Source organism: Rhinolophus hipposideros (assembly GCF_964194185.1).
Source record: "Rhinolophus hipposideros genome assembly, chromosome: 6".
Classification (NCBI taxonomy): Eukaryota; Metazoa; Chordata; class Mammalia; order Chiroptera; family Rhinolophidae; genus Rhinolophus; species Rhinolophus hipposideros.
The window spans coordinates 81,922,452-81,947,235 of record NC_138052.1 but is presented as its reverse complement, the minus strand read 5'-3'; the positions used below and the strand labels follow the sequence as shown (position 1 = coordinate 81,947,235).

Genomic DNA, 24,784 nt, shown 5'->3' with positions numbered 1-24,784 from the left:
AGGGTGAAGAAAAAAATTTAAGGTAGCAAGAGGTTTGAATTAAAGTTATAATTCTATAGGATCTTGCTCTATAAGAAACACAAATGATAACTCTGATTTAGTGGACCCTATCATTTGTTCAATCATCTCTTTTGCATATTTTTACTTAGCTAATGCCATTAATGAATTATAATTCTTGGATTTCTCATTGGACTTTCTCATTATATTATATAGAGTGGGAATTTAATAACTGTTGGTAAGTTAATGAATGAATATGGTGAGTACAGTGTAAGATTATACATTTGTGTCTGTGGTACCATACCTGGGTGTTCAAAGACCTTTGCCGAACCAGGTATGCAGCAAAAGCGGGCAGACTAGGCTATGTAAAACATATGCTTCCTTAGCTATTAGTTCTTCTAAGTGATAGTCTTTATTATCTAGTATTAAATGGTTGTTATGGTTATGTACTAAACCTCCTACTATCTGCCAACACAGTGCATGGTAGACTTTTCTCAAGTATTTTTATGTCTAAGAAGGGGAAAATTAATCATTACTATGAATGGAAAATTCATTTTATAAGTAAACTGGTAAAGAAATTAAATAATAAACTGAAGAAAGGGTTACAAAACCCTGGGTGAGGTCCTTGGCCTCGTCCCACCTCACTAGCCAATGCTTGCAGGTTCTTTTGAGTAGACACCTGAATAGTAGAAGTGCATCCATCTGGTGTCCAGAGACAGTGAAAGTTCTAGTGTTCTACAGGGGTTATATGTGGAGCATAGGTGCATGAGTATGGGGTTTTGGCTCCATATTCATGGTAAAGGCTCTGTCTTTTCACCATCTTCTTTTGTGGGTACTTTGACAGTCAATATCAGTAAGTGCCTATGATGACAGGGCACTTACTAATGTGCTTATACTATATAAGCACATCTCATATAGCATTTACAACAACCTTGCAAGGTAAGTGTACTATTCTTAATCTGCAGATGAGGGAAGCAATGACTGAGATCTTTAAGGAAGAGGCAGAGCTGAGAGTCCAAAGGTATCTCCTAACTCCAAATCTCTTTCTATCACACCCAGCAATATACAGTCTTTTTATTTTATTAACCATCCGATCTTATGGTTCAGTACTGTGTTAGGTGTTTGGAATTAAAAAAAAAAAAAGAGAATGAGGCATGTTGCCTACTTCCAAAAATGTTACAGCTTAAAATGGAGAAGTGGTAGGAATAGGTACACAAACAAATATAATATACTTAAATTGGTATAAAATATGTACAAAGTGCTTAAATTGTGTCAAATAACAGAAAGGGTTCCATTTTCTCACCAGTCATTCTAGGAAGCTTATAGTGCTCTGTCTAGAAGCATGGTCATGCTAGTTCCAAAGTTCAGAGTTTACCATTATTAACTCAGTAAGATTGGCTATTTCCCTGCCCTCCTTTAGTAATTTAATGGGAGTTAATAGAATTAATTGCCATTGCGTGGATGAAGTAGCTGTATTTCAATCTCTGTTTTACATTTATATTGTGTTTTCCATTTTAAGAGTTTAAAACCATTATTAGTTTTGTTGTGCAGTGGCAGTGGACACATGCCATTGTACTACATGTTGTACATACAAAATAAAATGGGAAAATTTGTAGACAGACGAACATCAAAGCACATGATATCCTGAGCTTTCATCCCAAAGAAAAGACCACTCAAGGCCATGTAAAAGGAGATGCACCACGTCCCCATTCCTGTTACACGGAGTTCATTCGTGAGACACCATGTAACCACGTGCACTTCCTGATCATGGACAGGTTCTGTTAGAAAACAGTCTTCCTTGTCTGGAAGCAGCCATTTTACTATTCAGCAAATTCAGAACTGCAGATCCAGTGGCTTGCTGGGAAGAGTTGAGCTTGTTTTTCTTTGGTGTTTAAAGAATAGGAGTAGTTTCAGGACTCTTACTAGAGTGTGGGAAGATGGGCAAGGTGTCCTCTGTAGGATAGATGCAGATTTTGTTTCCGAGCACACACTTTCTTTGTTTTCTATCTCCTCTCCTTTTTCTCTGTCTTCCACTCCCATTTATTATGCAGTCTCTGTTTTCTCTTGCTCTTTCTTTATTCATTTTGATCTTTGTCATTTTCCCTTTGATTTTTGTTGCTGTCCCTAACCCTTAAATTTTTTATGAAGGCAGTTTTTCCTTGTATTTTCAAAATGTGTTGATATTCAACAGTCTTCCTTGTAGTGTTTCAAACTGAACTTTTAAAAAATGTTGAGAAAAAGTAAAGTGAATCTGACTTTCTCAAATTTTCTAAAACTTCTGTGTGAGAGAAGGGGAAAAGTTCAGGTCAGTTCTTATTTTTATCTGAGTGCTTTCCCATCCAAATAGTCAGTGTAAGGAATGTAAAAAGGTTTAGGGAAATACAGTCATGGTCATGAATAATTCAGATATGCATTAAGAATGCAAAACTTTGGAAGCAACCAGTACATTTTATAGAAAGTATTGAAAAAACACTAGGGAATGAAAACAAATATTACCTCTTCTTATCATATGTTTTAAAAGAACACAGTGAAAGAAGAAAACACAGATTTTTTTTTTCCAATTACAAATCACAAAGTACCCTGGAACCAGGATTTAGATCTCATTTCTAAAAAGGAAGTCAAGTTGAACCACGGTAGTAAGCCGAGCTTCTTATTTTTCCATTATTATTACCTTTTTGTATCCATCCTTATGTACCTTAAGTAAACTTTTTTATAAACAGCTACACAAAAGTCACCAACTCTTAGGCATTCTGAAAAATATTCAATTCAGGCATCTGGACTGATTTCACTCTTGAAATACACATACATTTATTTTAGGCAATATTTGTGATATATCACGCTTTCAAGAAAATAAGATTATCTCCATTTTAATAATAATCAACTAAACAGGAAGTGAATTTTTAAAAAGAGGGTTACTAAATTGTGAGGATGGCCAATAATGGTTTTTTCCAAAACTAGTGTGATCACATTGTACAGGGAGTCCTGTCACCACAATGCTATTATTATTGTGTTGATACATTCAGTACAATTAAAAATCAGCTTATATCATCATTTCTTTAACACTTGGTGCCACCTGTAATGACATCAACCACAGTGCCTGGAACAGACTAGACATTCAATAAATGTGTGTTCTTTTCCCTCTTCCTTGAATCTGTCTTACAAGTATTCATCTTTGACAATCTTCAAAATGCCATCTATAATTTAATATAGAAAATTTGTTTTTCTTTAAAGGTTGACAAATAAGCAGACCTTTGCTTCCATTCCCCAAGCACCCTTGGATTCTTATCTATTTGGGATCTATCATCTTTTTAAAAGAAAAAAAAATATTTACTTTTCAACATTTACTTCCAATGTCTTTTTTATAATTTCAATATTTACTTTCAATATTAACTTTTCTGTATTTACTTTTCAATATTTACTTTAATATCTTTTAAAAATAATTTCCTTTCTACAAGAATAAAGTAAAAATAACTAAACCTCATCTAGGTAATTTTCTCTGAATAAAATGAATCTTGTAGGAGACCTTATGTATCCATTGGTCTATGGTTAGGTGAGTTCTTTCATTAAAATCCTAAAAAGTAGATTAAAAATTTAAAAGTCCTCGGAGAGCCATGGAATTCGGCACATAATACACTGCTGTAGCTAACTGAAGTTAATGTGGGTGAAGTTATAGAGTTCTTGCTTTTTCTTCTCCAGTGCAATTCTGAGAAAGTCATCCAACCTGCAGAAGCACAGCAATTTATCACTCCAGAGAACCGAAGGTCCAGAAAGAAGGCACACATTACCAGGTATGCTATTCTCTTCTGCCGCATTTAGAACGGGCCTTTTGGAACAGCCGGTAAAGGTCCAATCTTTAAAAGGGTTTATACTTTTAACTTTTCAAACGAAGGCGGAATGCCTACAATATCCCTAAGAGATCTAAATGTTTATGGCTGCCTAAGTGTGGCAGTGCAATTACACAAAGTTCTCAAGAATAATTGGAAATTAAGTTCTTCCTGAAATACTCTCTGGGAGCAAAAGCTTAGCTGGTAATCATAAGATGCTGAGAATTGCATACTTTCCCAGGATTGTCTAGGGACTCTTTATTTTTCTGTGATTAGATGATGCTGGGATGGTTAGAAAGCCCAGGAATAAAAATTATTGGCTGGAATTGCAGAGATTTATCCAAACGTTTCATCTTACAGATGAGGAATATGAGCCGCAGCAAGGTTTAGTGCCCCATCTGTTGTCATCCAGCAGACCTGGTACTGCAACCACTGCCACACCGGCACTCTCTCAGCTAGATTCTCACCACTCCCACCCAACGCTCAGTGTCACAGTCATTCAGTGTGACTGTACTTCCACCATTCACAGGGAGGCCAATGGCCCTCAAACTTTAGGACAGAAAACTCTCTGGCTGGGCTTCCTGAGCCTTATGCCAAGTGATTCTGATGTAGACCATCCTGAGAAGCACTCATCGAAGCCACCCACTGAGAACAAACTCTTGAATAGCAGGACTGTTATACATTCATTTGACAGTTTTTATTGGGTGCCTGCTATCGTGTAGGCCCTGTCCTAAGTCCTGGGGGTATATTAGTGAACAAAACAAAGATTCCTGTATGTTGGAAAATAGGACTGTATTCCGGAAAAAAAGAAGTACATTTAAAAATGCCACGGAATATTTAAGATTTTATGACATTAAATAATTCCAATACAAGTTGATGGACAACAATGAAAAATGTCCTGGGTTAATGTGGTAGGAATAAAGTGGTGAGTGGTTCTGAGGAGTTAATGTTTTGTGGCGAATGATCTATGGGTCTTTGGCTGAGTAGGTTAAAGCAAAGAGCACAGTGTTGCAGTCCAGTAAGCTTTGCTTTGCTCGGTAGCCACAGATTACGTTTCTCACCCGGGCCAGTCCTCTCGCAAATGTATTGCCTTGGTCAAGAAAAATGCATTCGTAATGTTTTGAAATTGAATTTTTGGGGGTGATGTTGGTTAATGACACTGTATAAGTTTCAAGCGTACAGTTCTATAATACGTCATCTGCATATTGCATTGTGTGCTCACCATAGTTGGTAAATTCTTCAGCCCTGCAGGCACTATAATAAAGCTTAGGCCCTAATGGTGATAAGTTACTGTATCTTTGAATATTAAGATTCTTTGCTGTGAAGATAAGGAAGTATTTTTTGTCAAAAATGTTTAAAAGATAACATACTGGCTTAGTGAACATCCATGCTGTAGATCTGAACATACTCTGCTCACCGATGTCCCTGACCTGGGGGTCTCTGCCACACTACAAAGAGAACTAGATGAAGCCACTTTGGGAAATACTTAAGTAAAGTATACTGTAGTCTGGACTAATTGCTTTATCCCATTTACTTGATCTGAAATATCATTCAGAAGCCACTTTGGGGAGGAGAGAATTTATTGTCCTAAGCAGATTTCAGCCTCCCAATTGAATAATTAAAAAGAAAAGCATTACCGCCAGATGTGCACTGGCAGATCCTTTGAACAGATGTTGGGTATGATGGATCTGTGGAGCTAGTGGAGACACCTCACATCCTCTAGGCCTGCACAGAAATGATTCAGTTTATTAGGCAATAATATTGGTGATGAAGTTTAATGACATAAACTGGAAGGAAAGCAAATCACATCTGAAATGATTGGAAAACAACCAAAACCATTACAATTTGATGTGAAAAGAAAAATGATGGAATTTGCCATTTTGCCAGTATATAAAACTTTTGTGGAAGATGCATATTGGAGCACATTCTTGCTGTGGGGTATATGAGGGTGCAATGATATTTCTGGATTCTTATGTGAACCTGCCCATTTATGTGTGTGCATGCCTGTGCATGTGTGTGTGCAGAATCTAATTGGTTCTTTCTTCTACTACAGCCACTGTACTCCCCAGTCCAAGTTCTGATTTGGAAAGTACTGGAACAGATACTTTCAATGGTACTCAAGTCCTTGCCAGGATCCTTGATTTGGAAAAGGTAATGTTACTCAATTTTCTAGTGAACTGATAGTATAGAGCAGTTGAACAAACGCCTCTTAAGTTAGTAGAGGAATGGTCCAAATAGGAAGAGGTTTGGGCCATCTTTCCTGTTTGGAGAAATATCTCAGGAAGAATCTTTTCTTAGGAGCTCTTCAATTAAAAAAAACCACAAACAGCTTAATTCTGAGACATTCTGAATTCTTTAAGATCTTCGATATTTATTTACTTTCCTGTTAAGGTCCTTAATCAAACTTGAGATTTTCCTTCAGTAGAAATGGGGTGGTATATATGTGATCTTTTTTTCTGAAGCAGGGAAGGGAAAAAAGCTATATGAAAGCAAATGAAGGTATAGCACTCATTAAGCTTGCTGCCTCATTCATACTGACAACACCTTTGGAAAAATTAGAGCAATGGAAAACATCTCTCTAAAGTAGTAAAATCCTTTTCCTTCGCAGAATTAGAGAGCTCATCTATGGATTTCCCTCTGTTTACTAGTCATTTTCTTTAAGATTCCAGATTGCAAGATAATACACATAATTTCTGTCAAAGGTGTAAACTGGCAACCTGTGAACTAAATGTGTGTGTGTGTGTGTGTGTGTGTGTGTGTGTGTGTGTGTGTGTGTAGGGATTTTAAGACATGGAATTTTAATGCCTTTAGGCAGAATAGGTACTCTTCTATTAATTATAATCCCCACTGTCTTCTTTCATCCAGCCAGTTCCATACATTTAAGTTATTTGGCTGGGCCCTATAGGCATTTGAGCCCTGCTTTACATACTCTTCAGAAATTAAGAAGAGGTCATTTAAAACATTTTGCAATAGACAAATCTCTCTGTCTCTCTCTCACTCACACACAAGCATCTTAAATAATATATCCATATCTTACATAGTAGACGTTTCTGCTTTCTGAATCATGGGGACATATCTCTGACTTTTATTCATATTCCAGTGAACATAACCACTGCAGCTTAATATGTCTCTGTTAGTTACCCTTGAGTTAACACTCTGTATAACTCAGACATCTCAATAAACTGGTCTATGTTAATAAGGCAAAGGACAACAAAAAAGTGGATGCCAGGAAAAGGCACCATACCCACCAAAGCAATTCTGTCAGTGCTGATTGAAATATAAGACTTTTCCATTCAGTCCAGTCTAGATGTCTACTTTCAATAATAAATAATACTTGAGATATGTAAAGCACCTTGTCTGGTCTAGAAAGTCCTCAATGTGCCCAGTTAATTCCAATTTAAAGCCATCCCAAGTCAGACTACTGTGTAAACTATGGAAAGTTATTCTATTATTTTTTCCATACTGGTTCCTAGAAGTAAAAGTCTTGCATTGGATCAGTTAAATTGTTTAATATCTAGAAGAGCAATGCTATTCACAAAAACTCCATTTCTTTTGTTGAAATTCCCAAGGTCTCTTTCTCACATGGAATAAAATTACAGAATTTCGTGAGGCAGCGCAGAGTCATATATCCAGTGGAGATAAGTCAAAAAGGAATTTTCTATGTATAGATACATATTTTTAGAGTAATTGGAGCAGGGAAAGGATGTAAAAATTAGGATGACATATTGATGCCCATGTCAGCAATCTCTCTGATTTCTCTTCCTTTCTCTTTACTGCTTTCTGCAACCCTTGCAAGAATAAGTAGAGAAATCATTTTGGGGTGAGTTTATGTGCAGTGTTAGGGAGGAGATATGAATGAATGACTAGAAGACCTGGCTCTTACAGTATATCCTAGAATGTGTATCCTGTTTTGTTTTTTTTCCCATTACCTTTAGAAGCTGGGTCACTGGAAAGCAGAGTGTGGATTTTGTGATGTAAACTTAAGGGGAGGATGAAGTTAGTTGGCCACCATTTCCCAGGACTACAAGAATTAATTATTAAGAAGGACCCATTAACTATTACTACTAAATATAATTGGCTCTGTAGTTATCTAAACACATTCATAATGGTGAATGTGATCAACATTATAGCTGAAAATAGTGCTGTATCTGTGATTGGTCTGTACTATGAAATATATCGGGGACTTATAATGATCCTATAATAAAGATGCTTTCCAATTGCTTTTGGTAATTACATATCTTTATATATTTTCATGTATGGTTTCCTTTTTTCTTCATATGTATAACTCTTTTTTTTAAAAAAAAATTAAAGTTTATTGGGGTGACAATTGTTAGTAAAGTTACATAGATTTCAGGTGTACAATCCTGTAATACATCATCTATATATCACATCGTGCATGACTCTTAAATGAAATAATTGCTTACAAATGAAACATAATCTATGTGTGTCCACTTCTCTAAATGAACACTGTTGGTCCTGAGAATAGATTCTTAAGCTCCTACTTTCTGGAAATCTTCCAAAGATCATGGCCAATTTCGCATGAGACACCTGAGTGCTGATAAATGCCCAGAAAAAAACTAAGATTTTCAAGTCTGAAGATTTGTGTCAGAAAAGATCTGGTGCATTTGTATTATTTGGCCAGAGAGGAAATGAGTGCAGTTAAGCAAATCATATGAAAATCATTTCAATCATAACAATGACAAGAATGACTACATTCACACACTCTCAGTGACTTTTCATGGGTAAACCCAGTGTTTTTTAGTGTTATTTTCGTAATTGCTATAATGCAGGACCTTAAAATGACTGTTGTGAAGATAGGTCAGTTTACTTGAAGACTTGAATACTTTAATATCTATATTTACTAACATTATTATCCCACTCTTCTCACACACAATTTTAGCTGTTAAAGCAAAATTCAACTACGGAAGATATACGAAGAGAACTGTGTGAGAGCTATCCAGGGTATATTGCTGATTACGCCTTCTCTTGGACCATTCTAGGGAAAAACGTTTTTAATAAATTTTGCCTGTCCAACATGACCCTTTTAGAGTCTTCTCTCCAAGAAGTAACAAACCAGTTTTCTCAGGTGAGTGTCAATATTTTAATATGAGAAGATCTCCCAAACCAGATCCTAGGGAAAAACAAAAATATTACTCAGAAGCTAATTTTATTTTAAGAAGTTCATTGTAATTTCCCAAAATACAATTTTAAATATTTTGTATTAACTATAGCTCTGTGACGCAAATTTTAAATACGCCAATTTCTGTAGGTATAGGGAAAATATGCAATTATGTTTAAGAACATTAGAAATGTGTTTTTTTCTCCCAAGTAAAAGATGACTTCAAACTGAATGAAAACCCAAAAGAATTATTTATGTGAAAATCTAGAATTTTAATGCTTTCAAAGTCAATAAGCCATGTGATGACAAGTGTTGAAGTTTCATTTTGTCCTATTTGTGGTTTATTATTTTAAGATATCGAGGGATCCCAATAACCAGAGGACAGTATTTCAGGAAATGGTGAAAGTACTGTCCTTCTTCTCACAAGTACAAGAGCAAACAGCTGTGTGGCAGCTTCTCTCTAGTTTTCCAAATGTGTTTCAGAATGACACAACACTAAGCAATGTATTTGATGTTCTTCGAAATGCAAACAGGTAAGAAAATGTAAGAATTAAGTGGGATGTACCTATTCACACAAAAATGTCCTTTTTTTCTTTAAATGTTACCTGTGAGGATGACTGGTAAGTAGGTAATTTAAACACAGACCAAATAATCCTTTGGCACCTTATTGCAGATTTTAGCAATGAAGTTAAGGCTATTAGTTAAGCAAAGAAGAAACACACACTGCGGTCATCAGGGTTATCGAAACGTACATGAGAAAGTGAAGAAGGATACTAATCTTAGCAACAAGATTGTTAGTTGGTATCCCAGAGCTTTTGAGAAAGAGGTACATAGCACGACCAAAGGTAGATTGGAACATTGGCTCAGGCTCATTCAGAGACAAGAGCTCTGTGTATCTAGCATTGAAACTGCCCAAGAATAAACTACCTCATTGGGTTTTTACTGATAGTATCCAATGTAAAACAGCACTGTTGGTTAGAGTTTTGAAACAAGCCACCTCAAGGAGGTTGACATCCCTCATGTGCAGCCAGCCTATAAATGATCTGTCTAAACCTGCATTTTGGGATGGCTTCATTTGACATAGATGACAAAAATATTTGAAAAGTTTTATAGAAGGTTTAAACCCCTTTAAAGGCTGCTTTCCTCATAAAACAGATCAGAGTATGGCCAGCATTTAGAGTTTAATAGTCTGGCACTTAGATTTTGACTGCCCTGTCTAGTTAATTTGAAAACGTGCATTAAAAGATCAACAACTTAGGGGTTGCCGGTTGGCTCAGTTGGTTAGAGCGCAGTGCTCATAACACCAAGGTCACTAGTTCAGTTCCCACATGGGCCAGTGAGCTGTGCTCTCCCCAACTAGATTGAAAACAGCGACTTGACTTGGAGCTGATGGGTCCTGGAAAAAGACACTATTCCCCAATATTCCTAAAATAAAATAAAATAAATAAAATAAAATAAAATCAGGCCCTAGCTCATAGTTAAAAAGAAAAAAAACAGATCAACAACTTAATCAACAGCTATCAGTTATTGAGTGCCAATTACAAACCAGACATTTTACTAGGCCCTTTATATATATATATATATATATATATATATATATATATATATATATATATATATATATATAAAGGGCCTAGTAAAATGTCTGGTATTATATATATATATTACATATATATATAATTTATATACATATATATATAATTTATATATATAATATATATAAATATAATATATTATATTTATATATAATATATATATTACATTATATATATATTACTATATATATATTACATTAAATCCTACAACTAAATTATTATTTATTTTATAAATAAGGTACCAGAGGGTCATAAAATTTAAATATTTGATGATCACGCAGCTAGGAGGTTTAAATCTGGGTTTCTAATTCCAGAACCCAGGCTGCCTCTCTCATATGTTAAGAGTACATTCCATCTCTGATGTCTGAAGCACCAGACGAGAGTATTCTCATCTTCTTTGGAGAACTTCCAAGAGTTTATGTTTGTTCAAAGACCTTTATAATAAGCCATTATGTTGGCACATTAATCTCATTCAGTCCTCGCTATAGTGCTTTGAGATTGAGACAACAGATATCCCCATTTTATAGAAGAGGAAACAAACCCTCATGGACGTCAAATGACTTCCCCAAGGTTTGGCAATTAGTGCAAAGGCAGGACCCGAACTCAAGGAATCTGAATCTCAGTCCTGTGCTCTTTCCACAAGAGCATGTTTTAATCAAAACAGGAGTAAGATACTAGGAAGTCTGAAGTGTGAATCTCTAGATTGGCTCTCATTAGCACTTAAGGACATTTTCACTCACCCAGAATTTTGACTCTCGATCCTCTTCCTCCTATTTATATTCTGTCTTAGAAAACAAACAGATAAATCAATTAAAGGAGAAGAGGGATCGTTTGAATTGTGTAGTATAGCAATGAAAAGATTCCAATAATAATCATACTACAGTAAGATATCACTGCACATTCACTAATATGGGTAAAATTTAAAAAGATGGACAACCCCGATTACTGGCAAGAGTATAGAGCTAATCCACCTTTCATACATTGCAAGTGACAGTATAAAGTGATACAATCATTTTGGAAATCAGCGTGACAGCTTCTAATGAAGTTAATAGATCCATATGATATAGCATTCTACTCTTGGGTATTTACTCAAGAAAATGAAAACATGTTCATGTGAAGACTTGTATGTTAATGTTTGTAGCAGATTTATTCATAATAGCTAAAAATTGGGGAGAAAAACAAATATCCATAAACAGAATGGCAAATAATTGTAGTTTATTCATACATTGGAATTCTACTCAACAAGGAAAATAAACAGATTACTGAACCACACAACAAGATGAATAAATCTTATGAATATTCTGCTGGCAAAAGAATCCAGACCAAGACAAAACAAAACAAAACAAAACAAAAAAAACCACACACATATTGGATGTGTAAAATATTGTATTATTTTATTTATATGAAATTCTCAAATTGACAAAATTAATTTATAGTGTTAGAAATTAAATCAGTGCACCCTGGAGCAACTCTTGGGAGCATGAGGAAATTTGAGTGGGTTATCTAAATACTTTGTACCTTATTAGCATGGTGGCCACAGGAGTATATACATTTGTCAGAATTTACTGAACTGTAACCTAAAATCAGTGCATCATTCTGTATGTGAATTGTACCTCAATGAAATTTGGTTAAAACAACAAATAGAAAACAGAAGTCCCCCAAAACAATATTCAGGAGAAGGTATAAAACCCAAAAAGTACTTTAGGGTCAAGGAGAAACAAAAAAAAATACTTTAGGCATTATTTTGGTAAATTAAATAGGAAGGACATTGCACTGTGGCTTTTTTAATTCTCTTAAAATTTAAAATAAAATGATTGCATATTATAGCATCATGCAACAGAGTATGCTGCAAGGTAATGATTACAAATGTTGTAAACCAGCCTACATAATAATAAAGAAGAAAAAAGAAATAGCTGAAAGAAATAGCTTCAAATTATTTATAATACAGATGACATTTAACTTTTAACTAATCAGAACAACTCTTTTTTAAGTGTTCAACTTACATTTATTTATTTATTTATTTATTTATATTGCTAATTTATAATACTTGTTCTTTCTAATATGATAGTCTTTAGCCATATGTGGTTTTTGACTTAAGGAACCGAATTTTTAAGTTTATTTAACTTGAATTAATTTAAAATTTAAACAGTGACACTTGATTCAGTAAATGGTAAAACTTTTAATATGTTTAGAACGACATGGGTATGTGAACTTACTTTTTCACTTGTAAATATAATAAAATCTAAATGCAGATTAATTATTCTTAAATGAAAATTTAGCATCTGAATTGAGATGCTCCATAAGTGTAAAATACATGGTGAATTTTGGAGATGTAGTACACCAAAAGACTTAAAATATTTAATTAATAATTTTTTATGTTGTTTAGCTGCTTAAATGATATCTTTTGGATGTATTGGGTGAAATAAAATGTTATTAAAATTAATTTCCTTTTTAATGTGACTACTAAAAAATTTAAAATTGAATATATGGCTTGCTTTATATTTCTGTTAGGAAGCCATTTTTAAACATTTTTAAAAGTTAATTCTTCTTTACTATTGTTATTAAACTGACAGTGTCATTAAAAGTCATAATTTTCTTGCAAATGACTATATGTTATCACTAAATTATGGTCTCATTGACTTATCTTAGTCTATGAATGCCATACACATTTTTGTCACTTCTTGCAGCAACTTTTTTTAAGTTGCAAGTTGTTATATAACAAAATGACCAAAACCATATTATAAAATGTTAGGGTTATGACAAAAATAGCAAAAGTGAGCAATCGCAAAACATCAAGAAGTGTATATGAAAATATATTCATGATTTTCACCATTTATGAGAAAGAAGCTATGCTGAGATATAAATCAGAAAAACTCTGTTTTAAGTTATTTTTATTTAAGAGGCCACTTCTTTTGGGTAACTTCCTTTTTTAATATGATGAACAGGAGGAAATAAAATCTACTGACATTTTATTAATGATATTCATAACAATAGTGCTGACAGTTTTAATGAAACTGCCAAGTATTTAGTCTTTGAAGGTGTTACTTTAGGACAGCAGATCAAGGAAGTCAGGCCAAGAACCAAGTTGGGAAAAGGCTGGCAGAATCTATTTAACTGGTTACCATGAACATCAAGGGTCAGAACAAGCTAAAGTCTGAGAAACAAGGAAATTCTTGGGGGCAAATATAAAAATGTCTGAGGTATCAACTGTTATGTATAGAGAGCAGAGATGAAAATAAGACAGCAGTCTCTATGGCCAAACATACAGCTGGCATAACAAGTTAACAATGCCTGTGGGCTATGTGCAGAAATGCTCTGCCCTCTTCCTCCCCTGCCATGTTGGGGCAAAGTTTCTGTGCCAGAGGCAAGGCGTGGAATGGAAAGAACACAAACAAGCTCTACTTATTATTAACTCAGTAAAATTGTGTAAGTTATTTAACTTTTTGAACTTTAGTTTTGCCATCAGCAAAACATGTAAATAAAATTGACTTCATGGAATTATTAGAGAACTAAATAAAATTATGTGTGTGTGTGTGTGTGTGTGTATGTATATACATATATATGTATATATGTATACACGTACACCCTTATCTATGTGTATATACTGGAAACTAGAGGAAACTCAAAATTTAGCACTAAATACAGCTTTCACTCATACCTAGAAAGGTAAAATTAAAATAATCTTAATCTAAATATTAAAAATTCCAGAAATATTGTAGACTACTGTGAACGTATATGCACATACTATATCTATTGCTAGAGTGAGCCTTCAGTTGGCTAAGATACATGGGAAAAAACTATTAGCTAATTTGTACTATATTTATGATTACAATGACAAATTGTTAACAAAGCCTTTTGTTCTAGTTACTAATGTAAATTGAAGCATTGCCTCAGCCTTGAGCATCGGTATAAAACACAGTCTTTGTGAAATTCAGGAATACATGTACAATGCCAGCATTTTTTAAATGTACTAATAACAAAAAGGGATTACATTTCTTAGGTAGCTAATTGCTTTTTTGAAATATGGAATGAACTGAAGCATAAGTGAATTTGCTGATTGTCCATCTCCAATGCAGACTGCCCTTCTTATTGGTAACATAATAATCCCAGGAAGACAGTACCAGTTAGGCTGGGTATTAATTTTGAGCTAAGTGCCTGTGGGCCACTTAGAGGATAGAATGCAGTCTTTAATTACGGCCAGCTCCATTTTTGTTTGTTTGTTTCAAAAACAGTACCATTTATTTAGCAAAAGATAAATATTTATCAAATGCTTAAACAGTAATTATTCCTGTAACTGAGTCCTTTATGTGGGCTTGACTTTTAATGGAAATAATTTCCAATATTTAACTTTTTGCTTTAATTTAAAAAAAAGAGTGGAATCCTTTTATTGGAAGTTGCTCTTTCTAACCACTTATTTTTAAGTCTTAACAGAAACAACTGATGTGAACTCTACTCCCTTACTTTAAATCCTTTGAATCCCAAGGTTTTAGCATGCTGGAAATGTGAAGTGCTCTGTCTGGTTCTGGGGCGTTTTGTTTAGATTTTGTGCATGAATTGACAAACAAGTAATTAAACAACAATAGCAGCACCTTGTTCTTTATGTTATAAGAATAATTTTCTGTATCATAGACATTTTCTCCTTGAATACCTTTGTTTCTCTCTGCAAACCTGGAAATGCAAACTGTTTCATTGTTTTTTGACTCGTTAGTGTGCTGCTGGTTGTGCAGAAGGTTTACCCACGTGTCACAACTAATGAAGGTTTCAGAACTCTCCATAAATCTCTTAAACATCTGCTGTACACTCTGAACTCCCCAGCTCAAGGTATTATATTTTTATCATATTGTATTCACTTCTGTGTCTCAAAGCCTGTTAAAAATATAAAACAGAGTGAAATGAAGTAATCATTTGTGGATGATATTATTCTTAGGTGGGGACATATGCTGTTGCTAAATCTGGACATATAGCTAATCAAAGTGTGGAGAAAGGGAGAAATAGCCGGAAAAGAGGTTGTGACTTACTAGGGCTTTTATTTAGGGGAAATGCTCTCTCTTAGCTTATCAAACTATGTTTATACATGGTAGGAAAAATAAATGTCAAGGAGCAAGCCTCAGCAAATAAATTTTTACAATTTTTAGAACAAAAGAGTACCCTGAATTTTAGTGTGTTTTTGCCCTCATTTCCAAATTTTGGCTCTTATTGGTAAAAATATACCCCTCAACCAGCCATCTTGAAAATGCATGATGGAGATCAATGCATGAATAAATCAGTATACATTTACTGTCAATCCCAGGAAGACAAGCTATAGCATGTAACAAGTGAGTCAGAAAATATCACCTTTGCATGTATAGAATAGCATATACCACACACATGGCAATACATGACATATACACACAGACACACAAACACAGAGATTCAGGGCTGTGAGGAATAAATCCCTATTCCCCAAGTAGAATGTTTGGTTAGCATTTATCTCTCCTAAGTTTAGAATTCGGTTCTCTCAGCTGAATTTGTCAGCTTTTATGCATAGACTTTACCTTTGGGTTACAAATAAGTATCCTAAGAGCATCAGGTCATAAGCTGATTGTGTATTATAAGTAGTTTTTAGTTCTTATATGAAAAGCAGATTTGGAAAGGCTTTAAAGAATTCTCACAGAAGGGTCTATATATTTTTGGATACCAATTTCTATTAGTCCAGAGCATTTTTTTTTTATATCTAAAATTACAGAATTAATGACTAGCTTTCAAGATTGTTGTTAAATTCAGCTGTCTGAAAGAACATTGGGGGAAGAGGGGTAGGGCTTACTCTTTAAAAAAAGTCCAGGTCAGAAAACCAGACAGTGAACTAACAAACACCAATTATTTCCTCTGTATTTTTAAAATATATTTACATTTTAAAGACTTGAGAACTTCAAGTTTCTCCTTATCATTCTTTTCCTTTTCATCTTCAAACTCACACCTGGTAATTATATAAAATAAAGGGACAAAGTTAAAAATGTTTTTACAAATAACAAAAGCTCATCAGTGCCTTACAAGCCAGAGAAGTCGGCAGCACTTCTTATTAACTCAGGCAAAAAAAACGTTTTTCCTGGTGAACAACATAACTCAGTTTTTCTGTATTTAACAATGGCCATGTCTCATGTCTATGACGATGCTAGTGATTTTGGCATAAAAACATGCCATTGAATGGTCAAGATGACAAGGCAGTAATATCAAGAAAACGTGTTTTGATTTGAAAATTTGATGTGCCTAAATCTGTTAGTTTCCTACATTTGTAACTTCATCAGTCTGAGAATACCGATGCAGTAACATTAACGTCAATTCCAAAAGTCATTAACCCCAAGTTCCTACCTGCTTGAGCAGAAATTTAGTGGCCTTTGAAAAAATCCTTGTAGTTATTTCCAGAAATCCTTCAGTCAAGCCACACTTATCCTTGAAGGCTGAACCAGTTACTCTGGTCAACAGCACAGGGTTCTCTAGCCCCATAAATAGCCTCCTGCCACATTGCCCAGGCCACCCTATTCTTAATGTTCGTGGCATTTGTGAAGTGAACATATTTTTCCTCCTTGGCTTTACATTCAGTTAAGCTGGGCTGGGGTAGTATCTTATAGCAGGGTTGCTTGGGTCCTCTCTGATGTATGACAGGGTTGATATAGCTTTGAAAATCTTGCACCACTCTTTCAAAGAAGGACAGTGGAAAAAGATAGTATGTTTTTGTGTCAATAAATACTTTGTTATCTCAAATTCCTTTATCATCAACTCAATCCTATGAAATGTAGCTATTACTCCATTTTACAGACAAAGAAACTGAGGCAAAGGGAAGCTGGGCTCTTTGTGTATGTTACACACTCAGCAAGTGTACAAACTGAGGTTAAATCCTGGATCTATCTATACCCAAAGCCAGGTCCTGTGAGCTCTTTGCTAGATGGCCTTGCTCATATTTACCATCTGGGACATATGCAAACTTACTTCCAGAATATCTCATGCAAATACCAGCCACTACCAAACCTCAGAATGCCTGCATTTTCAGCCACTGATGGAGTTTGACTCATTGTGCCAGATTCCTTTCCACATAATATGTTTTACTACAGTCATGCCCCCATTCCTTTCCACATTCTGCTTTCTACAACCTCCCCTACCCCATATCTATTTCTGATTCAACCTTGATTATGAACATACTTCAAGATTTCTTCAGGAGCATCCTCAGCAAGCATGAAAATATGGAGATGCTAATAAACTCTGAGGAAGGAGATTATCTCCTAACTCTTGTTTTAAGGAATCTAATTCTCAATGAGAATCCTTGCTTCACAGTATAATATTTAGCATTTCCATTTATAAGCACTCAGTTTTGACAGCAAAGATTACCTTTGTGACTCATTGAAGTTTGTTCTTTTGCAAAGAAGTAAATTATATGCAATTACATCTTTAACTAGAGAGCCATCCTTCCTGGGGAAGAGAGGTTATCTGTGCACTAGATTTCTATTGCTATGAGCCCCATTTTTAAACATTCCTAATTCTATAAATTAGAAAAAGTAAAATCTCCCTTTTGAAAGGTCTGTAACATTGCCCCACTTCATTCAAGCCTATTTAGTACAGTATTTCCTCCAAGATATTTTATAGTCCAGAAGGAAAAGTGCCCAGAGGAAAAAGTCCCGCTAATATTAGGGTCAAGTCTATCGTTGATATGTACGAAGTTAATTTCTATTAATCACCCATTGTAAACACTTGATGAAGTAGAGAAATTCCATATAATACAGTATACAAATGCCACTGAACTTGCTGAGCATCACGGAGGAGTGCAATGCGGGGAAGATTTGGTCAGAGAAAAGTGGTTTTATATACTTTTACATTGCAAAAAGCAAAAATCACAACAGAGTCCTATCCTTGATTATTCTATATACAGCTGCCAATAAATAATCAGTATTACCATCATTAATTCGATTGATTTATTCTGTGTATCTTCATTTTTGGTCCTTTAACTCAGTGATGCCCAGCAATCATTAAGACAATAATATTCTGTTGCACCTTGAGTAGTGCACAGGAAAATTCTGCTCTGCTGAACGGGAAAACTGGAAAAGCCACTCTGCCAGGCACTAGGGAAGGTGCAGACATTACTCAGATATGACTGATACAGACACAGATAAGGAGGTCTTTAATTCTGTGATACTCTTTACACACACACTAATTTAAATGAACTAAATGATCAGCACGAGAAAAGTGCAGATGATTGCATAGTTTTGCGCAAGGACCTTTATTAGAAGGCTTTAGGACAAGCTAAGTAGAGATAACGGGAGAATTATTAATGCTGATAATAAAATTTCCTACTGAAAGTGATCAGGCCAATGTTAAAAATGACAGCACCGAAACATACTTATTCATAAGGAATAAGTAATGTCTGAAGAGAGGACTGAAATAAGTGATATCGTTTCCCTAAGGGCACTGAATGAAACCATTGGATTTATGATGTTTTTGTTTATGCAGTAGCCATTTAAAGTATTTTCATTTTCAATTTTTCATATGAATGCTAATGCACACTTACTCTTTAATGATACAGCGTTATGCGGCAAGCTGACTCAGCAACATATTTAACTTCTAGGGGCAATTCTGTGTTGAATTAGATCTTCACATATGGTTTCCATTAGACCCAACTTAGTGATTACCTTCCACACTCCAAACATTCATATTATTTGAGACCAGTCAGAATCGTTCTGTTAACATTAGCCAATTTGCATTCACAGTTGCATTCAATTGAAATCAGTGGCTGCTTTTTGAAAGATAAAAAATATAGATTAGTGACAGCAGATGTTCCTAAGTTCTAGACAACTGAAGGCAAAGAAAATCCAGTGATCCATGACTGAAATTGGCTTCATTTGATTAACAAGTCACATGGTAATCAATCTGCATTATAATATTCAAGAGTCATCTATGCATACAGGTCTTAGGATAAAATCATGTTAACAGTTTGATGCACGGAGAAAGAATTTGTTAGAAATTCATGAGCTCGACTGTTGGGATTATTTTGATTAATAGGCATCAATTTCCTATAAATATCCTAAATGTTTCCAACAAAAGAGCATAGACATCATTTGTAAAATCCTTTGGAGAAAAATTCTGCAGATTTTTTGCATTACCTCCCCATTAATTTGACCTGGGATGATTTTTGCTAAGAAAATTAAATAATTTAAGCAAACGTTAAATATTTACCTATATAAATGTTATTACTTTAGGTGGCTCTGATAATACAACACATATGTGGAGTGAAGAACATGGACAGTCACTTTCCCCAAGCAGCCTGGCTGCACAGTAAGTCTCTCTTGGTTTGTTTCTAAATTAGTAGGTCACTTGGCTGAAGCAATGCAAACGATTCATAGACATAATTCTTGTATATGTGTAAGACCATGTAATAGAAAAATCAACCATTGACTGACCAAAGAAAAGGACGTAGTTGAAGTGCAGTAAAGTTGAAACTTACAAGGATCTCCTTTTCAGTTCTAAGATTGCATTACTAGAGCCAATGTGTCCGCTTTGGATTGGTTACAATATGTCAATAAGGAAAATCTAGTTGGAGAGCCAATATCCAACTCTTATCAAGCCTTTTATTATGAAAGATATATAAGCCTCCAATTTTTCACAGTACTATTTATTTCAGTTTTGTAAAACATCACAGTATTCCTTATGTCCAGTTGGGGTAATGGAGAAATTTGTTTCAGTAGAATTCAGGTAGCAAAACTGTTTATAGGTAATTTAATTTCGGGCTCCTATTGGGGCATGTAAATGTGTTGTCTCAGGAATAGGTAGTGGAAATGACAGTTGCAACCTTGGCTTCTAAGGACCATGAATGTAGGCAGTTTCCTGTAGTAATTGTAATAATTATCATAGGCAATGCAAGCAGTGGCCTGTAGAAGCTGACTGAAGTAAACTCTTATAGTTCAAGGCAAATTTAGAGACTGGATGGCCTGCTACATACAGGTTGTTTAGGCCTGATAAATTATACTATTGAAATACTTTGACTTTAGTCCCAAACGATACATTTTTATGCAAATGAAAATTTGTACAAATAAAAACAAATAGTAAGACTTCTTTTTAACCAGTTTCTTTGTCTACTGTAAAGTCTGCAATTTTTTATAAACTTTCTATTACTTAATAAGAACTTCTCCAACTTTGGGTAATTCTAGGCAAAATCCTTCCATAAATTACCACCTCCTATTTCCGCTGCCATGTCTCTTCTGTTTTAAGGTGGCTGAATCAGACGCTTCTCTCAGAGCAGTAGAGTAGCCTTGGGAAATTTATCCCTAGCCAGGATGCCATCTTCCAAGTAGTCAGGTCTTCAAAAATAATTCTTTTAAAAAACCCAAACTTTTGAATTGAGACAACTGGATGCTTATTCTGAAGCCAGGTATCTTTATCAGAGCCTTGAGGCTTCCATAGAATTGATAATGTTAACAACTCAGACCTGCAAAATCTACAGCAAATGTAGTTAGTTGCTGACAGCTAGCTGACAGTTTATTAGGAAGAATTGAATACTTTTAAGATGATACTTGTTGAGATTCATCAAATTAAGGGATTACCTATCTTTGGACTTCCTTTCCATTCGCCTTTTAAAATAATCACAGAGTGGCAATATTTGGCGTAGGAAAATAAAAAAAAAAGAACTGAAAAAAAAACTTTGGTCCAGAGTTTTCCGAAGAAAGTTGCTCAAAACCATTTTCTCTCATAGTGCTTCTCCTTCTTTATTATTTTTGTTCTAACTTTATTATTTTTATTGTTTTTTTTTTTTTTTGTGTGTGTGTGTGTGTACACTCATGCATGCACACATCCGTAAGTTCATCTTTTATTGTAAGCATTTTTGGGAAGTAGGTAGGATTATATATAAAAGACCTATAAATAAAATGGTTTGAAGGAATAATTGGATGTTTATGCCAAGACAGTGGCACATAGATATGGAATCTAAATTTTGGGAGTGTATTAAATCTAATTTCAAAAATTTTGTCCATTAAGTGTTCTTTAGGAAGCTAAGAGAATGGCTTAGATGATATTTCAAGGTCACTTCTAGCCCAACATTTTTCTATTTTAAGCTTAAAATTTTACCCCAAGAATCTCTTGTACCACTATATACGGAAGTTTGGTTCAATATTTTGCTATTGAGCATTGCACCAGGATAAAAATGGCTCTATGCTATAATAACAATGACAGAGAAAAAGACAACATTGGGAAGAGAGTCTCTGGTCAAAGAAATGCCTAAGCAAAAGCAAGAGGGCTTGGAAATGGTTGCTAGGTTTTTTATTTATTTATTTATTATTTATTTATCTTTTTTCTTAATGTGGAGGCTATGAATTGTATTTAAATAAGAATCAGCCATCCGATCAATTAGCTGTGCTCTGACTGCCAAATGAGAGACTATCTTGATATAGATTTTTTTTTCCTTTTGAAGTTCCTTAAGGATCCATTGTTTTTAACCCACATTTAAACACCCTGAGACTTCTTTAATGTTAATGCAAATACTTTCCTAGCTATGCCAGGAAAAGTCTCTTCTAATAGCATTTGAAAATCTAAGTTAAAGATCGGACCAGACTAGTTAATTTGTGTGTTGTGCAGTTTGATGCAAAGTAGATGATCCCCAAATCAGCCATTGACATTCATTCTATGTCTATCAATAAAATTCAACAGTAGAAATTAAGAGAAGTTATTAAATAAATAGAGAAACAGCCTCGCAGTTAAAGTGACAAAGCATAAATAACACACACACATTTATTCACTCACTCCGTATGCCTCAAAAGCTTAGGCTGTGTCCTCATATGCCAGTCAATGTTAAAAGAAAGTGATTAATTTGGGAATACTAAGGTGGTTGTTTTTTTTAAAAAAAGAATTTATACTGTTCAGTTGAATTCCACTATTTTAAAACTCATAATGAGATGAATTTAAATTTATGTAGAGGATGGTATGGTATAAAGGATCTAGCAGATCATCCAGCCCCCTACCTCTCATTTGACAAGAGAAGAAACTGAGGCCCAGAGGGGGGAGGGTTGCCAGATTTAGAGAAAAAAAGGAAAAGAAGTGAAAATAAAAAAAGAAAGAAAAAGAAAAACATGCAAGACTCATGGGATGTACTCACATTGAAAAACTACTTACTATTAACCTGAAATTCAAATTTAACTGGGAGTTCTGTGTTTCATCAGGAACCTTTCACCCAGTGATTTTCTTCCACATAAATATGCCTAAAGATGATCTTAATATCACTTATGATTGAATCTTTAAATAATTAAATATAATGATAATGCCCACGGAAAAGGTAAGTACTCAGAGAACCAAAAGCCACACTGCCATTGTGCAGTTGGGCTGGATGAGGGATGATGTTCTACTTCACCGTGTTTCAATGTTTAAGCCAACCATGTCAATGAGCTGAAAAAATGGCTTTGCTCAGTTTTATGTGACCTAATTTACATATTCTTTTCTAATTCTATAGGCTCCTAATACTGGAAAACTTTGAAGATGCCCTCTTAAATATATCAGCAGATAGTCCTTATATTCCTTACTTGGCATGTATCAGAAATGTCACTGACAATTTGGCCAGGGGATCACAAGGTATTTCTCTTCTTAATAGTCAAAATGCTACTCATGGTTTCTACTTCTGTCCTAAAGTAGTAACTCTTTTAAGACATTTATTTATAAAAGAGAAAAAATTTAAAAATCTTAGTTTCCATTCGCATCAGTTTCAGTTTGATGGTTCGACATATGAAGGGAATATGTAATTATATTATTATGTTATTACTTCTCTTCCTACTGCAAGGACCGCCTGGTCACTTAGAAAAACTTTAATGTATAATGACCATATAACGGATAATGTGATACTGGCTACCTGGACAAACTTTCCAAAGGTCCAGAGTCATTAGGGGTTCATACAACACTTCATGACGTTTTCTATGCCCTTAATAATCTCAGCTGTCAAAATATAATGAAGAATGATAATATAGACTTGCAAAAGCAGTTGTAAGTTACATAAACAAAGGAATTTTTATGGCAGACAGTTTTTACTTCCTACTCTTTTACATTTTATTTTCAATTTTCTGCCTATGAAGATTGCATTTAATCAAATGTGTCTTTTTTTTAAAGAGAAAAATATCTGTTTTATCACATTTTGTAGGAGGTATATATTCACTTTTCCTACACCAAAATTATTTTTTGAGACTTAACAACAAGTAAATAGTACAACAAATAATTAAACATGGTCTCTGTTTAGCAGGCCTGAATTAATCAATGTCACAAAGGCATATTTGTGTCACAGTGATTATACAACCTATTTTTCCCTAAACCCTTCAACTTAATGGTATGTCCAAAAGTCATAAATAAAAGCATATTCAGTTCACAGAGAGCCAAAATTGTTTCGCACCTTTGCTAGAAATATTTTTGTCTCTAAGCAGAATGTCTATGAATATTTTAAAAATAATGAACTCTATAGTCTCCAGGGTTCAAGGAAAGGTTAAATTTTCACTCCTCTTAGATTTAGATTGAACTAGACTATTGTCTTAGAAAAAAACTTAGTAATAAATTAGGATAAAGGTGTCTTTCAAATGGGTTTCCTAAATGACCTTGCAATTTACATAAGGTAACTTTTCTTCCCTCCTTTACAGAAAATTTAAGACTCCTGCAATCCACAATTCAATTTAAAAAATCTTTTCCTGAAAATGGTTCCTATGAGGATTACTTCCCTTCACTTCCTGAAGTCCTGAAATCAAAAGTAAGCCTTGAAAAAGACAAAACAAAACAAAACCTCAGTACTTCCTGTACTACTCTGGCAAGACAGCTTTTAGTTTAAGTTTTAAGTCTGTATCTTCATAAATACTGGTCCTATTTTGACTCTAGGTGCATGCTGCAAAAGGGTGACAGAAGTGTTCTGGTGCTGTATGATGGCATTTTGTTTTTAATCAGTGAGTAACTGCATGAAACGACCCATAACAGCCTAATTGCAGTATGCACATCCACAAAGGAATGACTAATAATATACTTATCTTATTAAGCATCAGGATTTGCAAAAGCATTCATAATATTATTTCTAACTGGAGACTGCTTTCGTTTCTAAAACTAAAATTCAACTTCAAAAGCTGATGTTTTAGACTTCACAGTGTCCAAAAAAATCTCAGAAGTTGACTCACCTTATTTTTATTATTGTCATCAGAAGCAGAAACTAATAATTCATATCAAAGTGTATGACATTGAAGAAAAGCAACTACAAGCATTTAAAATGGAAGTTTGTC

General features: G+C 34.4%; 1 protein-coding gene across 2 annotated transcripts in view; it reads left to right on the top strand.

The window, feature by feature from the left end:
* The window catches only part of ABCA12 (ATP binding cassette subfamily A member 12), a gene marked incomplete at both ends in the record, with an annotated part of 162,092 nt that overhangs the window by 59,227 nt on the left and 78,081 nt on the right, over window positions 1-24,784 (top strand). For both annotated transcript variants that reach the window (XM_081051201.1, XM_081051200.1), the window contains 8 exons: window positions 3,694-3,785; window positions 5,875-5,972; window positions 8,722-8,907; window positions 9,295-9,473; window positions 15,244-15,356; window positions 19,760-19,835; window positions 22,996-23,114; window positions 24,161-24,267. In XM_081051201.1, coding sequence (XP_080907327.1) covers window positions 3,694-3,785; window positions 5,875-5,972; window positions 8,722-8,907; window positions 9,295-9,473; window positions 15,244-15,356; window positions 19,760-19,835; window positions 22,996-23,114; window positions 24,161-24,267 — 970 coding nt within the window. The remainder of the gene's footprint in view (window positions 1-3,693; window positions 3,786-5,874; window positions 5,973-8,721; window positions 8,908-9,294; window positions 9,474-15,243; window positions 15,357-19,759; window positions 19,836-22,995; window positions 23,115-24,160; window positions 24,268-24,784) is intronic.